General features: G+C 45.8%; 1 protein-coding gene across 32 annotated transcripts in view; it reads left to right on the top strand.

The window, feature by feature from the left end:
* Positions 1–16,508, top strand: part of ANK3 (ankyrin 3) — a 1,924,186-nt gene that overhangs the window by 1,760,131 nt on the left and 147,547 nt on the right. For all 32 annotated transcript variants that reach the window (XM_078642672.1, XM_078642674.1, XM_078642664.1 and 29 more), the window contains one exon: positions 12,873–12,969. In XM_078642672.1, the coding sequence (XP_078498798.1) occupies positions 12,873–12,969 (97 nt within the window). The remainder of the gene's footprint in view (positions 1–12,872; positions 12,970–16,508) is intronic.

Below are 16,508 nucleotides of genomic sequence, written 5' to 3'. Positions count from 1 at the left end.
TGCATTATGGATTTGGCACCGAGAGGGCGGGTGAGGCGTACCCTTCGAACATAGCTGCCAAGGTTTCAGATTGGTATGTGTGATATTTTCACAATTTCAGTGTAATTATGAGTGACATTTCAAATACTATGAGTGACACTATCTCCGTCACCACTGACCAGAGTCACCCGACCGTCACAGGCGTAGCTCAAGATACTGCTGATGCAGATAGATAAAGAGTGTTCATTTGGACGTGGCATTTCTTGAAACCAGTTTTGAGTAGCCCCGTAGCTTGTCCCATTTCTCCTCAGTGAATTGTTTGCTGTATGTTTCCTCCCATGTTCTACATTTGAATCACCTAGTATAATTCGGCCACAGCCTTACATACAGTGACTAACCTACTGGTGGTCTGTAGTGGGATTTTTGTGACACGTAAAATTAAGGCATTTTTTGCTTCAATAATTGTGATTCTCCCACCAGAATCAGGACTTTTGGCATGTATGTTTCTGTTTGTTTGGCAGCACATTCTGCTTTGTTGTCTTCTGTTAATTTTGACCCTCTCTGATGCATGCCTGAGGTACTTGTGTGTCCTTCCACTGTTTGGGTTGTAGGATCTACTATTCTCTGCTCCCTTGATGTCTGCTTACAAACAATTTTAGCCTCACAGGCATACTCTTTGTGACTGTATTTTGTTAGCTGCTTTTTTTTCTCTTTTGAATACTTTAAATACTTCAATCAAGGGATTTTTTTAATGATATTCACATATATATTTTAAACTCGCCTTGTAACTATGTTGTTAGCAGATGCACATCCCGGCCGCATACTTTAAAAACTTTGGTCAACAGCTTTTATTTATTTATGAATTAATTGGAACGTACACTTTAAACTCTCCGTATGACTATATGTCATTGATAGATGCACATGCTGGACGCATACTTTGCTTTCATCCATTTAATAACTATTTTAAATGTATATTTCTTTAAAGACTTGAAAGGCAACAGGTTAACCTATTTTTAAAAACATCTGCATACACAGCTAATTAGACGTTTAATTATGAATGCTGCATCTTACCCTAACACCCCTACCAACCTTAAGTAAGAAAATAAAGAGCTATGACGCAGCCAGCACTGACCACCTCATACCGCTTTTTTTCTAACTGAACCTGTTGGGTTTCGCTTTAATGAAATAAGTAGATGTTTGCACACTTCTGAGACAACAGTGTTGCATAATAAAAGTGTTTATCTTAAATTGATATATCGTTTCTTTGGCTGCTCCTATTACGCTAACTTACATTTTTATTACGGACAAAATATATTTTCAAAAGCTCACATGGTATTGCAACTTGTGTGAGGCCTCAGCGCAGAGCGTGACTGAGCGAGCCTCATGAAACTGAACAGAACTCAACTTGTTGTGCATACAGTCAGTGACGGCAGAGCTCTGAGCTGTGTAACTTTCACAATTGTTTTAGGGGCTCCCGGCTGATAAGTTAACTTATGCTGACTGCCTGCATACAGCGCATTGCTAGGGGAATGTTAGCCATATCAGAGTGGATGATGGAACATTTCTAACATCTAAATGCGACAAAAACTGAAATCTTGCTGTTTGGCGCTGCACAAACCACCTGGTCCCCTGAGTGGTAGCCAACAGTGCTGGGCCCTGCTCCCTCTCCAACCTCGATGGCAAAAAATCTAGGGGTCCGGCTGGATGCACAGTTATCTATGAAGGATCACATTTTGGCCACCATAGGGACCTGCTATCATACGCTGAGCCTTCTGCGTAGTGTTCTTATGGCTGCCCCTTTCTGTACGCAGAACCTCAATTCAGGCTCTGATTATTGGTCACCTGGACTTTTTAAATGCTTTATTGGCAGCCGCAAACGTATCACTGCTTAGCAGATTGCAAATTGTCCAGAATGTGGCCGCACACCTGGCCCTTAAAAAACTACCTTGCACCTCCCCTTGGCCATTGTTGAAACTTCTCCACTGGCTCCCTATACGCCAGAGCATTACATTTAAGCTATGCTGTCTCGCCCATAAACTTTATATGGTGCCCAAGCTATCTGGCAGACAAGTTCAAACTTTACTGTCCGAATTGTCATGTCAGGTCGGAAGGCAAGGGGCTGTTAGTGGTCCCTCGCTTTAGGAAAATCCGATCAGGAGACAAAACTGTGGCCTATCTGGCTTCGAAATACTGGAACACCCTACCAGAGGACCTACGCAAATGCCCCAGCCACATCCGCTTCAGGAAACTCCTAAAGACTGAATTATTCAAAGTCTAAGCTGAGGTAGCTTGTGCCTGTTTGACTCTCGCTCTTCGACAGCGCGGAGATACCCCTTTGGGGGTGATTCCTGCGCTTTATAAATCCGCTACATACATACATACAGGGAAATGCAGATCAGCCTCTCAGCTAAACTACAGTTACAGGCTAAATGAAGACGTGCGTGCCTAAATAAATCAAATCACGTAGCTAAGTGATTAACAATAAGTCATAGTGGCACTTACTTTCAGCAAGCACCGTTAGGGTACGGCCCGGCAGCCTCGAGAACTCTCCTTGGCATCGTCCTGTGACTGTCCACTGGACTGACCATCGTCGCGGTCCAGGACTCTGACTCAAGCTGCATTCATGGCTGCTCCAGTAGTGGACTGCAGTCAGTGTCAGTGGGTCAGGTTGCTGATTACACATCACCACTCTCTCCGGGAAAGCTGCGTGGGTCTGTCTGAATCTGCAGACTGAACTCTGTGCAGCAGCCCAGGCCCTAGTTGATGTGTGTGTTTTTTACTGGCTGTAACTTTGGTACTCCATGCGGATTGAAACAATGTAGCCAGCCCTAACCAGAACGAGCTGCCTGAGCCAGCCATAAAGCCTGCTGAAGCAGCGAGTGCTCCCAGCTAAAACCTTTGCACAATCAGCGCTCCGGCTTGACGGCTGAGGAGGCGCTAGAAATGTGTGACAATGCATTTCAGTGCAGTGATGCGGATCACCTTATTGAAATGTTAGTCTATCGCCTGATGCGTGGTACTTGGCATAGCTGATCGAACACGGCTGTGGCAATCAGAAAGCTGTGGGCCCGCCCCCTCTCTTGGATGCAGCCCTTGCATTCTGCACTGAATCGGCTGGAGCCGGAGAAGCACTCCAGAGTATATTGACCAGCCATTGCCACTCCCTAGGCATTACACCTCCTGCTGGGGGCAGCAACAAGGACAGGCTGTTTCCCCAAGGATATAACTGAGGGCTCCTGGGGCCTAATGACTGGTGACCACCCTCATTACCACTGCACTCAGTGGCCCTTAGACTGGGCTTCATCGCACTAAGAGGGGGGAGATCGGATTTCTACCCCCTTTTTTCTCACCTTGCTCTTTTGGTGTCATTGGCCTGCCTGCCACATCACCCTCGAAACTGTAGGTGATCTGAGATGCCTCCAGGGAGCAGCTGTTGGGGGAAAGGGGCTTCACCCAGTTTGTTAGTGGGCAACCACCAGTGCCTGGACTTGGTGAGGCGGCTCTGGAGCCTGTGGGGCCTCATCGATGCCAGTGGTGTCCGTGTGGAAGTGACGGACACACCCTGGACTGCGGATGATGACAGTGCAGATTACAGAAGGACATTGGGGCTGCTCCTGCAGGGTATACAGTGAGTGATCCCCTTGTCCATTAGCCCTGATGGTTAGTCATCGGTGATCATGCTGGCCCCTGCCAATCCGCCTGTCCCCACCAATCGCACTGCGGGGGCAACGATTTCTACTGTACCGCGGGCATTGGGCCTAGCTGGGATCTTGCTTACTTTCTACTGTTGCATAATGGGTGTCTCCCAGAGGATAAAGCACAATGCCTCGGTCCCCCCCCCCGTCCCATAGGTGGTGAAAATACGCAACTTGATAGCAAATTTGACAAATTGCTGGCGGCAAGTGATGCTACTGGAGAACGGTTAGAGAGCAAAATTGACTTTGTAGCGGTGGAGCTGGGCGGCATCCAAATGGACTTAAAGTGTTGGAACAAGTGTCTGCCCCGGAGACTTCCATCCAAGCCATGCTGCCCGAGATATTGAGCGTGGATCGCCGCTTCACTACCTTGGAGGCCCACATTCGTCGATTGGAGGTTAAGCTTGACGACCAGGAGGGGAGTGCCTGTCGTAACTACAGTTGGATAAGTAGAACTGTCGGAGAGAGTAGAAGAAGAGTCCATGCTTGGTTTCCAGGATAACTGGCTGCAGAAAATCGTGGCCCCGGAGGGCCTGTCCAGGTTCTATTTGCTGGAACGTGCACACAGTATCCCTGCCAACCCTCCCTCCCGGGTCTGGAGAACACCCTTGACAACCCCCCCCCCAGGTATTACAGATGATCTCTTCTGACTCCCACCTGCAAAGCTGATGTACATCAAGTGATTCGACTTGTAACTGTGGTATTGTGTTGATGGGGCAGTCATATATTCCAGTGTAATTAGGTTTTTTTTCTTTTTGGGGCTGGAGAGGTGCCAGGCAGGTGTGAGGAGCATACACTATGAGGAACCTTTCATTGCACAAAAATCCTATGGACTTTGTTAGGCTGGCAAGACTCTTTCCCTGCAGAACCTCCATTACAGAGTTTGTTACCCTTGTTGTTAGGGCTTTGGTTTGTAGGCCATTGCCTACTTTGATTTGGACAGGATGTGTTTGTCGCAATCCTGTGAGGGGGTTGTAAGTGTTTTATGGGTTTGTTAGGATTTTCCTCCTAGCTTTTCTTCTTTTTCTTGGTGTGCTTGTGGTGGACGAGGCTGTGCCGAGTGACATACTGGTGGCGATGCACATGAATGGCTAATGGTGATGGGGGTTGGCAGAGAAAGCTATGGTGCACTAATCTACAAACATTAGTCCTGCAATGGCAGACAGACTCCGAGTGATTACTTAGAAAAACACTACAATGTTCTTACATACATAAAACGCAGAGGGGAAATTGCGTTTTTACAGGAAACGCATTTGACAGACACTGAGGGTAAGGTTCTCCTGTAGAGGTGGAGGGGGTAACTTTATTATACGACCTACTCTGCTTTTGTGCGAGGGCCGGGGGTGCCTTTCCAACTACATAAGGCAACGGCGGCCCGAGGGGCACTTCATACTAGTGCTGGGTAGATTGGACTGCCAAGATATTGCGCTGCTCAATCTATATGCTCTGAATTCTGACCAACCTGACGCCCCTACTGACACCAACGCTGTCTTACCCAAACATAATCAAAGGGAATTTTAATTGTGTGGCAGACCTTCACCTGGACAGGTCTTACACCCCATTACCAGCGTCCCGCATATATACTAGCAGGGTCTTTCCACACTTGGATAGGGACTCATAGATTGATTGAGGTTGCGTAACCCTAAAGTCTGGGCATTCTCCTTCCACTCTGGCCTGCATTGATTGGACGTCCGCCTGGATGCATTAATCTCCTGTGACTCGATGCATGAGCGAGTGGTGGATGCAGAGTACTTGGTGAGGATGTACTCTGACCATAACTCCTTGCTCTGTGCCTACTGCTGAGCACGTCTCCGAGCCCATGTTCCGGCATGGCGATTGAATCCTACCCTCCTGGAGGACTCTGCATTTAGGGCCTTGCTTGGAGAGGTGATCCAGAACTATTGGCTAGATAATGCAGCAACAGCAGCCTCCTTTGGGGTTGAGTGGGAAGCCCTCAAGGTGTGGTGGTGTGAGGTCACTGTACTTCAAATAAGCTTGGAACTCGTATTAAAATGCACGCTGACTTTAAGCTGCAGGAGGAGGTACTGAACGGTGTACTCCCAGATCTGTACTTGACTGCTGAAGCCAGGGGGCAGCTGTTGGAGGAAAGGGAGAATTTATTCATGCTCTTGGAAGTTTGAAGGACTATGATTACAAAGCTTACATCACATGGGCCCATGTAGATAGTTAAGTTAAGTTTGTTTATTAGTTAGTTAATTAATACCTGTGCAATACATGTGACAAGAAGAAAAATCGTAAAACATGAATTTTTAAAACTGTTAAAAAATAAGCATAAGATTAAAAGTACATTGCTGTTTGCACCAAGAATAGCTCAGTATGGTTGCTCAAGCACATTTTTGCATAGAGTGGAGCAGTGAGTTTCCTTGCGTCATATTGTCTGTCTGCTTATAGGCCTGTATCTGTGGTATTGATCCCCGATTTTAGCAGTCTTGGCATTCTTTGCTCGACCGTTGCAAGAAATTTCACGTATCTGCAATTTAATTTAGTGTTTGATGGATTCAGGCAGGCGAGCACCGCTTGCCTTCTGGTACTGATCCCTTTTTGCTTAAATTGATGTTTAAGGAGCAGTTGACATGCTTGTTTTAGTTCTTCACAGAGACAGGAAATGTGGAGAATATCACCCTTTTTTGAGTTGCAAAGCATGCAGGCCTCATTACCGTCTTTCCTAAGCCATGGTGGAAGGTACTCTGTGCTTGGCAGAATCCCTAGTCTGTATTTTAAGAACTTCATTTTTATGGCTTTTGGGTAACCCTGGTTAAAGTATATTTGTGGTGTTAGAGATTTATAAGAGTTGAGGGTCATCCATGCATGCGATCTTTTGGAGAATAATGCCTTGTCCTCTAGTAAGGAAAGTGATTTAACATTTTTCCAGACTAGTTTTTTAAAAGTACTGTGCCCAAGTTGTGTGTCCCAGAGCACTGAGAGTTTGGTCGCTTCCAACGCTGCCTGCAAGTAAGTTCTTGCCTGAGAAGCGTCCCTGCCTTGTATGTCCTGCCATAGCTGAGAGTTTAAAGTGTCTGTAGTGGCGGTTCTAAGTTTGTGCCAGCAAATGACGTATGCTCCGTACCTGGCTAGATCTTGCCTTTGCAGGCCGAACTCCAGTCTTATTTGAGCCGGGGAGGTATGGAGCGGAAGCGAGAACATTGTTCTATAAGCTTTGACCTGTGTGTTATCCAAGTTTGTGGAGTCTCTTCCCCGCAAAGCCTCGCTGCCATAGGTGATCGAGGGAAGCAGCTTCGCCTGGATGACTTTCAAAAAGGGAGTCAGCCTTAATCAAAAAGCAGATAGCCCAAGGCAGGAAAGAAGGCGCCCCGGGACCAAATGGTATCCCACCTGCCCTCTTTAAAGCAAAAAACACAGAGTGGGCGGACATCAAACAAACTCTATTCACGGAAATCAGGCTACTAAACAGAATCCCAGAATCCTGGAGGGGGTCGACGATCGTTCCTATATTTAAAAAAGGAGACAAGACCGACCCAAACAACTATCGTTTCGTAGCCCTCCTTGACAACGAGGTGTAATATTTCGCCGGCACCGTAATAGAGGATATTGCACTCTGGCCTGAGTCAAACCTGATCATACCACTGAACCAGACTGGTTTTCGGAAAAAGACCGGAACAGCAACAAACATCCTTGCCATCTCATTAATTATCGATGCAGCAAAATCCACTAAGCTCCCGCTGCACTTGTGATACATCAACTTCAGTGCAGCATTCGATAACATCGGGAGAGGCAGACTAGGAGGGAAACTGGCTCAATGGGGCATACCGCAGCCGACTCTAAACATGTTAAAGCTTCTTCATACTGACACCTGGGTGCAGGTGAAACTAGGAAGTGGCACCCATCTGTCCTCAAAAGTTCGTACCACCAAAGGACTCAAACAAGGGTGCGTGCTTGCGCCAATATTGTTCAACCTCTTTATGGTGGATTTACCGAGACTACTCGATGCCTGCTACTCCCACTCACCGAGGATAGGAGGGAAATCTCTGAGCAATCTTCTATATGCAGATGACGTTGTGCTACTCAGCAACGCTTACATTGGTCTCCAACGTCTTCTGACGGAAATGCATAAATACGCAATGGAAAACACCCTAAAAATAAACCTCAGTAAGACTCTCACAATGTCAATCAACACCAATAAAAAACAACAGAAGAACTGGTCTCTTGGTGGTTTAATAATTGAGCCAGCTTCTGAGTACAACTATCTGGGAGTCATCTTTGACAAAGAAGGCTCATTTGCGCAGCAGAAGCAGGAAATGAGAAGGAGAGGAGCACTGATTGCTTTGACAATAAAAAACCTAGCAACCTATGTAGATAGTGTTAAGTCGGGCAGTAGGCTGGCTTGGCTCTTCCAAGAGTAGACAAGAGGACACACTGTACTCCAGATTCAGGACCTAGCAGGCCTGTATTAGTTCTCGTAGGAGGATATCAATGAGATGTTTACCCTGTATTATCTGGAGTTGTATGCCGCTGGAGTGGCAGCTGCGTCTGCGGACATCTTGCAGTACATTGTAGATTCTTCCCCTCCCCTGTTCTGGCCTCTGAGCTAGGGGTGCTACGCAAACAAATGATGGACGTAATGCTGAATAAATTATACATACACTCCCAGTCAAGAGATCTGGTCTCTAGGATGCTTGTTTCCAGTCTAGGGAGGACCTCGCTTGGCAGTTATGGCTGGACTGCTCCCGTGAGGCACAGGGTCAAGACTGTTTTGAAGGCAAGGTCTAAACTGGGGTGGCATGGTGAGCAAAAGAATGATGGATTTAACCCAGATCTCTTGACTGGGGATGAATGCTTTGATGTGTTCTGCATTCCGTCCATCAATTGTGTATCTTTTGTTTTCTGAGCTAGCGGAGAAGCTAGGCGCTGATATCTCTTTTCAGGAGTTGAGGGTCGCAATTAAGGAATTGGCAAGAGGCAAGGTTCCCAGCTCTGACGGGTTGCCCATAGAGTTCCATGCTAGTTATGCTGAGACTCTGGCCCCTAAATTGGCAGACATCTTCAATGGGGAATTGGCACAGGGCCTGCTCCTGTCTTCATTGTGAGAAACCATGATTGTGTTGCTGCCTAAGAAAGATAAGGACCCTCAACAGGTCGACTCCTACCGCTCCTTTTCTATGCAGATTAAAACATTCTGAGCAAGATTCTGGTGAATAGGATCTTGCCTCACATTAGTAAACTTCTACATCCTGACCAGACAGGGTTTGTCCCCACTTGTAGCTCTCTACATAATATACGTCAACTGATTCTTGTCTTGGACATGCATTAGAGTTTCTCACTGGATTCCCTAGTGCTGTCCTTGGACATTAAAAAAGCATTTGATTCCCTCATCTGGGAATTCCTTTACACCACCCTAATAAGAATGGGCATTGGGCTTTGATTTATACTAACCAGATGGCGAAGGTCAGAACAGGGTCGGTAATATCAGATTCCTATCTGGTCAAGTGGGGTACCAGGCAGGAATGCCTGCTCTCCCCACTGTTATTTGCCCTGGCTATGGAGACTTTTGCCTTAACTGTACAGGAGGGGACTCAATATTGAGGACTTACGATGGTGGCGGATAGCCTGTAGATCTCTTTATATGCGGTTGATATGCTCCTATATATGTGCCACGAGGCATCTGACCTGACGGCCATCGACGTTTGGGAAGCTGTCAGGTCTCATAGTCAGCTGGTGTAAATCTAGTGCTTGCGTGCTGCACTCCACAGCGAACCGTGCAGATCACACTGGAGATGTGGTGGAAACTGACTACTATTCAATACTTGGGGGTAGCAATATGTAGATCAGTGGAACAGCGCCTTGAAGGTAATCATAGTAGGACCTTCTCTGAGTTGCAATGCTAGGTTGCATTCTGGAGCACCCTCCCCCTTTCTGTTAGTGGTCAGATTGCAGTCTCGAAGATAGTGATCCTACCGTACTTTCTCTACTTCTTTGCTGCCTTGTTGGAACTTTCAGGGAATTGGATGGGTTTTCTTCTGACCCTGTTTTGGGGCTCCTGTAGACGCTGAATTGTCTTGCCGAAGCTACACCTCCCGGTGGATATGGGGGGAATGACTGCCCTAGACCTTGAACTTTATTATTTGCCCGCAATACTACAGTGGGTGGCCAAGTTGCGATCTTACCTTTTGAAACACCTTGGGTTATGGAGGGCGTGGCCTGCCCTCTGAACTTTTATTCCGGATTTTGTTGAAACCAACCCCGCATCGATAGCTATAGGTGCGAATAAACTGATTATGGCACTTAGGTACGTCTGGGCAGGCCACCGCAAAGGGCGAACACAAGGGTCCGCTGTACCTCCAAGCTCCCCTTTGCTGACTGCACAGTATTAGCCAACCCCGGGAAACTGAGAAAGCCTGCACACATGGACTGAGGTGGACTTTACTATGTAGGGTTCATGGGAGGCAAAATCACTCACGTTGCAGGTTTGCGAGAGTCATATGATCTTCCAGCTGGACAATTCCTTTTATACGTGGTGCTGACGAGCAGGGTGCGTCATTGGTGGGGTTTGGAGTCTGCTGAGCCTCTGGAACACGAGTGCCTTGGTTACCTCTTCCTTATGACGGGAAAAACAAAGACTGTTGCACTTTCTTTAGAGGGATATTCTGAAGACTGATCTGTCCCCGCTGCATCAGCGATGGATGACGGATCTGGGGCCGACCTTCGATGATACTGCTTGTAGGAAGACCTTGGCTTGCACCCCCAAGTTCTCCCGTAATTCTAGGTTTAAACTGATGCAGTTTTACTTCTTGCTCAGTGTAGATCTGACCCCACTGCACGTTCATACCATGTTCCCCGGAACCACATCGGTGTGCCGCATCTGAGGCGAAGAGGATGCAGTCTTAAGCCAAATGGTCTGGAACTGTTCCGCGCTGACCCCCTACAGGAATACTGTATTACAGGTTATCTGGAGAGCTATGGACAGGTCCTTTGATAGCACCCCACAATTGTCTGCAAGGTCTTCATAGACGCAGTGCTGTTCACAAGGTTACCAATAGGTTCACAGACCTAGCACTTATCCTTGCCCGTAGACAGTTGATGAACTGGAAGTCGGATGGAGGTCTCGATCTCTGCAGGTGGTGAAGGGATGTTATTAAGTGGGTGGACTGTGTGAGAGAGGCGATGCGGAGGAAGAAAGATATGGGGTACATAGGATCCCAACCTTGCCGGCATGCGATACAGTGCTGTTGGCTTTCCCTAGACTGGATTCTCAAGGCAGGGTAATCAGTGGCAGCTCCTCTGCTAAGGCAGAGGAGCGTCAACCCACTGTTCTTAGAGCAGTGAAAAAGGAAAAATACCAATGTTATTTTCATTTTATTCTTCGCTACTGCAGGGCTGGGTTAGGACAGGCAGGGCTGGTGGCTCAGGGAGGATGAGTGGTTTGGGCACACTTAAGTGCGCATGACTGCTTGCCCGGCCGTCTTGGCCCTGCCAAACGTTCATGCCCACATTGCAAATTGTCCACCAGGCTGTAATGCACAGCCTGGTGGGGAATATGCACAGACTCCATGTTCCCACATGAGCGCCGATCCACGGCGCTTAGGCCAATCACAACGCTGCATTGGATTGGCTCAGGGGTGCCTATGTGCCCAGGTGCTTCCTGCAGCTTCTTGCGACTGGCGTCAGGAAGAGAAGTGGAGACGGAAGAGAGGCATCGGAAAAGGTAAGTGCTTTTTTATTCTATCTTTTTCAACCCCTCCCCCCGCTCACCACCCCTGTTCCCTACCAGCCGCCACTGAGGGTAATGATGGAGGAGGAACCTTCTGGGGGTCCCCAACGGCACCAGCCACACACTGTGGTTGCTTCACCTGGGGTGGATCTGGGCAGGGGACCCCTGTGGGCCTGACTGCACAGTGCGTGGCCATTTAAGTGTGTGGCGTTGTGATTGGTCCTGTTTTTGGGACCTCTGAAATAAAGTAGCCCCTGAAAAGTAAACAACAGGCTGCTTACGCTGGCTGGTAGGCAAGACCTAAAAATGAGTGTTTTCTGTAAAGAATGCATTTATGAGATGAAGTATTTAATTTGTGAACATTGGGGGTGTGTGTGTACATAGAAGGGTACACATCTTTAATATGCATACTCTGTACCTACATTGGAATTATTTAAAAGCTAACATGATGGCTTTGTTAAACACCAACTATTGCTACAAGATACGGGTCACAAGCTTGAATTTGAAAAAGACCATCGTAGTCTTCCCTCTTTCCAAGGCAATAAATTGGTATTATTATATTGCATACTAGTAACACCTGCTCTGTACATTGTTTAGAAACAGCAGAAGCACCTCCTGAAGTGCTAATTAAAGCCACTCTTATTATTATTATTGAGTATGCGCAAGCCTGCCCGAAATCTTCATGAGGCCTTTGACACAGTACTCCAACATTGCAGTGTGAGCCAATCCCTTCTGAGCAAGTGCATACTAGCTATGGAAATAGCGCGAAGCACAACACTAGGTGGTTTAATGATTCATGCATTCTGTTAATATCCATCAAGGTTTACCTATTGAAATTTTCGTACATGTTTTTCCCCTTCTTGTTCATAAATAAATGGTGCTCAGCGAGCAAAAGCCACGAGGACACACAAAATGAGCGAATTATGTCCCCACAATATACATGTGCTTTGCACCTTGTCAAAACCCCTGGTGGAAACATTCTGGGCTTCAAACTAGCTCAGGCTTTGAATTTTGGGGTATGACAAACCAAGCGATCACTGCTGCGGTGATAGTTATATATAACATTTAAGGATCAAAAAAATAAAACATCTACCAGCATTTGAAAGTGTTTTTTCATTTCAGGTTGTAATTCAATGAATTGATGCACCATCTGTCATTCAAACTTTATCTAGTGTTCACTTGTTTTATCAAATATCTGCTTTTATGTTTCTTTTTAATACTTTTTTGACTGCAATTTGACTTCTTTGCCTTTTTTTTAAAACTTTTATCTTGTTTGAATATTTTTTGTTTTCTGAGCTTCTTTCACTAACAGGAACTTTTACATTTTCCAGCTCTGTATTTTTCAGTGTAAGTGCTGTTCATACCCAGGCTGGTTACTGGATTCAGACTGGGGGTTTTTGCTGTCTCACCACTGATTCGTCATTTCATAATTTTAAACTTTTCCTGAATGAAAAAGCAATACGCTGATTATTATTATTATTGTATCCACATTAAGTGTACTTTCTTTTCAGGGGGTACATCGCCTGCTCAGTGGGAAGACATTACAGGAACGACCCCATTGACGTTTACAAATGACTGTGTTTCCTTCACTACGAATGTCTCAGCAAGGTAAGAAAATAATAATATGCTGACTTTCTGAAACTTTTGTTACGTCCTTGCAAAGTTTTTTTTACTGAAACAGTGGTATGGATTTGATCTGTGCCTTTATTTTAAGTTGTTTGTGGCAGAAAACCTTGTGATTTATATTGAGCACGATTTTGTTGTGAAGGAGCAGAAATATGAGGTTGCTATTTTTGTGAAACGAGAGAATAAACATCAGGTATTACTATTTTTTAGCAGTGAATACTCTGAGTGGGTACTGTGTGACTTTGTGAGAGTCATTGTTTGTGGTATTTTGTGTTTCTTATTTATTTTTAGTTGAACATAGTTTGCGGTTCTCACCGCATTTGATTTTCATATTTGAATGCCTTGGTTCTTCATTGTGGTATTTTGCAATGGGCACTAGCGGAGCAGACGGTGCTTGCATTTCTTGATCCTAAACTCGCAGTAATATGGTCATTAAAGACTATCGGAAAGTCGCAAGTTCAGGCTGACTGCAATGGAGGGCGGGCTGGATACAGGGACTAGGTTAGTCCCGCTGAAAAAGTTACCCTCTCAATGTCTGGAGCAAAGAGTCCAGTTCGCATTGGAGGGGACTGCGTGGAGAGCAACATGGATGGTCAGCCCTGTAGACCAAAGAGCAGACCTGACATCACAGACGGTCGTCGCTGTAGTGTGAAGATTCTGACAACGTCGCAACCGTTTTTGCTGGAGCTTCGCATTGGCAGTCACCACTGGCAGTCATTGCTGTAGTGCTAAGTGCAGGTCAAGTGTTGTTGGTTGTAGCTGGCGGACGCTGTAGCCTGAAGAGCCTGATTGACTGGAGCTTCACAATAGCGATTGTGGCGAGTGGCAAGATCTCAACGTGAATGGGCTGTCCACAGTTGCAAAGAGCCCAAACTTCAGGAGTGCACTGTGATGCCAGCCAAGGGTCCAGGACCTGGGGCTACGCCTCTTGGGGTTTAGGGACTCACTCTAGCAGAGGCCAGCAGGGCTCAGGCAGATCCAGTTGCAGATCCTTGCAGGTCCAGTTACAGCTGGTCAGTTGCAATACGGCCTCCTGAGCTTGTGACACTGGAGCACAAAACAGGAGGTCTTCCAACTGACCCTTGGAGTCCCTCAGGTTAGCATGGGATAAAGGAAGCCGGTCCAGTCTTCCTTTTCTGAGAGCATGGCTGGCTTTATGCAGCAGGGCAGTCCTTCTTCTGTAATGTCCACATGTCCAGGAGTGTAATGAAGAGCTGGTCTGAGGGTCTAATATTTGTACCTGGTGCCAGCTTTCAAGTGGGAGTAAATTCTAGACTCAACCCACATCTGGTTGTGGACTTTACTTCCCTCCCCTGCCCAGGCTCCCAGGGGCCTCTGGTGACAATAAGCTGGTGTCAAGTTCTTTGTGAGTGTGCTGGAGGTAGCCCCTTTAAAATTTAATTCAGACAGGAAACAGCTCTGCCTTTCCCATCCTCACAGGATTGCCCATCCTGCAAACATCTAGTCCCCCTTTATCAGGGAGGAATACATAGAGGCCATGGGACCCAGGACGCAGACACCAAATGGTTACGAGAAGAAAATTCCAACTTTCTAAAAGTGGCATTTTCAGAATTGTGACTTAAAATCCGACTTTACCATTAAAGAGAATTTTAAATTACAATATGTTTGAGAGTGAACATGACATTCCTACCTGATACCTATCAAACATTATCACTTATTAAATGTAATAAGGCAACCCAGAGTTATTCAATTGGAGAGAAAGACCTCACAGTAGACAAAAACAAATGTAGGAGCCTTTCACAACCATGACATGTATATCCTAAGAGCACATGTCCAACTTTTAAATACACTGCACCCAGCAGTATGGGCTATTTAGTGCCTAACTTAGCGGTGACTTATATGGATTAAAAAGGGGAGTTTTAGGCCTAGTAAAAGGTTAATTGTGCCAGATTGCATTGTCAGTAGTTTAAAACTTCACATAGGCTGCAGTGGTAGGCCGGAAATGTTTAAAAGGGTTGCTTAAGTGGGTGACACAATCAGTGCTGCTGACTAACTAGTAGCATTTACTTTACAGGCCCTGGGTACATGTTGTACCATTTTACTAAGTAAATTAAAGGTACTAATCGGGTCTAGGCCAATTTTATCATGTTTAATGGAGAGATTACAAACACTTTGCCAATGATAAAGTGCACAGTACTAAAAGCCAACAAAAACGGGTTCAGAAACAGGAGGGTTGAAGGAAAAATGTTTTGGGGTGATCCTGCAGAGAGGTCCAAGTACAACACTAAGCATGTTGCATTATTGATTTTCAACAATAGCATCTCTCTTTGCAGATTTGAATTTCTTTTGTCTAGGGGCAACAGATTGTGTAATTATACAACACAACAGCACAAATGCTGTTCTATGATGACTAACAGATGGTACACTGATTAGTGCCGCTAACTGAAACACCTAAAGAGCACACTAGAAATACGGGCATACTCTACGGGCTATAGAATTTGCTTGTACTTGAGCAAATAATGGCTACTTCAATGATGCACTGATGAGTCAACAACTCGTCCGCAGACTTGTTGTGCATCTATAGGCCTAGCTCAACATCTAGCATGTTAGCCCCCTGATTAGAGTTTGTTGGCTACCTAATTATGTTATTAAAAAAAGTAATCAAAATTCACACCCTAAGAGTATGTATTGCAACCTCCTCCTCACGGGCCAATGAGCCCATCCTTTCCTCTCCTGTACCAGCCTGTGCAACCATACTCTGTGAGCAACCTCAAGTCTCTGAAATCAACATTACAACGTCCTGACCTCCCTCAATAAACCTTCACCTGCTTGGGCCATCTGGAATGTCAGATCAGCTAGTAGCTCACAGATACATAAAACAATTGGGACACCAAGAATACTCTTCTAAACTTTCCAGAGGAGCTGCTGAACAGCTGGGGCCTGTACCATCCCTACAAATTGATCCTAATTAGCTCTCAGCTGCCTTTAACACCATTGACTATCAGATGCAAATCGGAAGGTTGTCATCTTCATACTATATCACAAAAATGGTTCTATTATGTTATCACTCCTACAAACCCATCAAATTTGCCCCATGTCTGTCCAGAACAATGAACATCAAATGTGTCCTTCTCCGGAGTTTTGCCATGTCCCCAAAGACATTTATTATATTCATGCCTTCTTGGTTTCCATGTGGAAGCCTGCTGGAAACATGACTACATGTAGGCTGAGGAAAAAGCGGCAACTAAAGTTTGATGATAAATCTTGCAACTTCCACAGTATGCCGCAGGATTTACTTGTGGATGCAGGTTGACTGCCTCTTCCTCATTGGTGATCAAATTGATGTTCTGCTCCTTGACCCATTACACTCCTCCCCCTCCCCTGCATCTTGGCCAGAAGAAATTGGCACTGTTCCAACTCCTGTAGATAAAGAATGCAACATGTGAGTAATTTTTGATAGTTGCCTATCATTTAACCCCAAAATAAATGTTGTGGTCATAATAGCATCCCACTACCAATATCTCCTTAAAGTGATTTTTCCCTTGCTCATAGAAAATCTC

This window comes from Lissotriton helveticus, chromosome 5_1 (genome assembly GCF_964261635.1).
Source record: "Lissotriton helveticus chromosome 5_1, aLisHel1.1, whole genome shotgun sequence".
In the NCBI taxonomy this organism is placed as follows: Eukaryota; Metazoa; Chordata; class Amphibia; order Caudata; family Salamandridae; genus Lissotriton; species Lissotriton helveticus.
The sequence above is the reverse complement of the archived record's forward strand: the minus strand, read 5'-3'. Positions and strand labels throughout refer to the sequence as shown.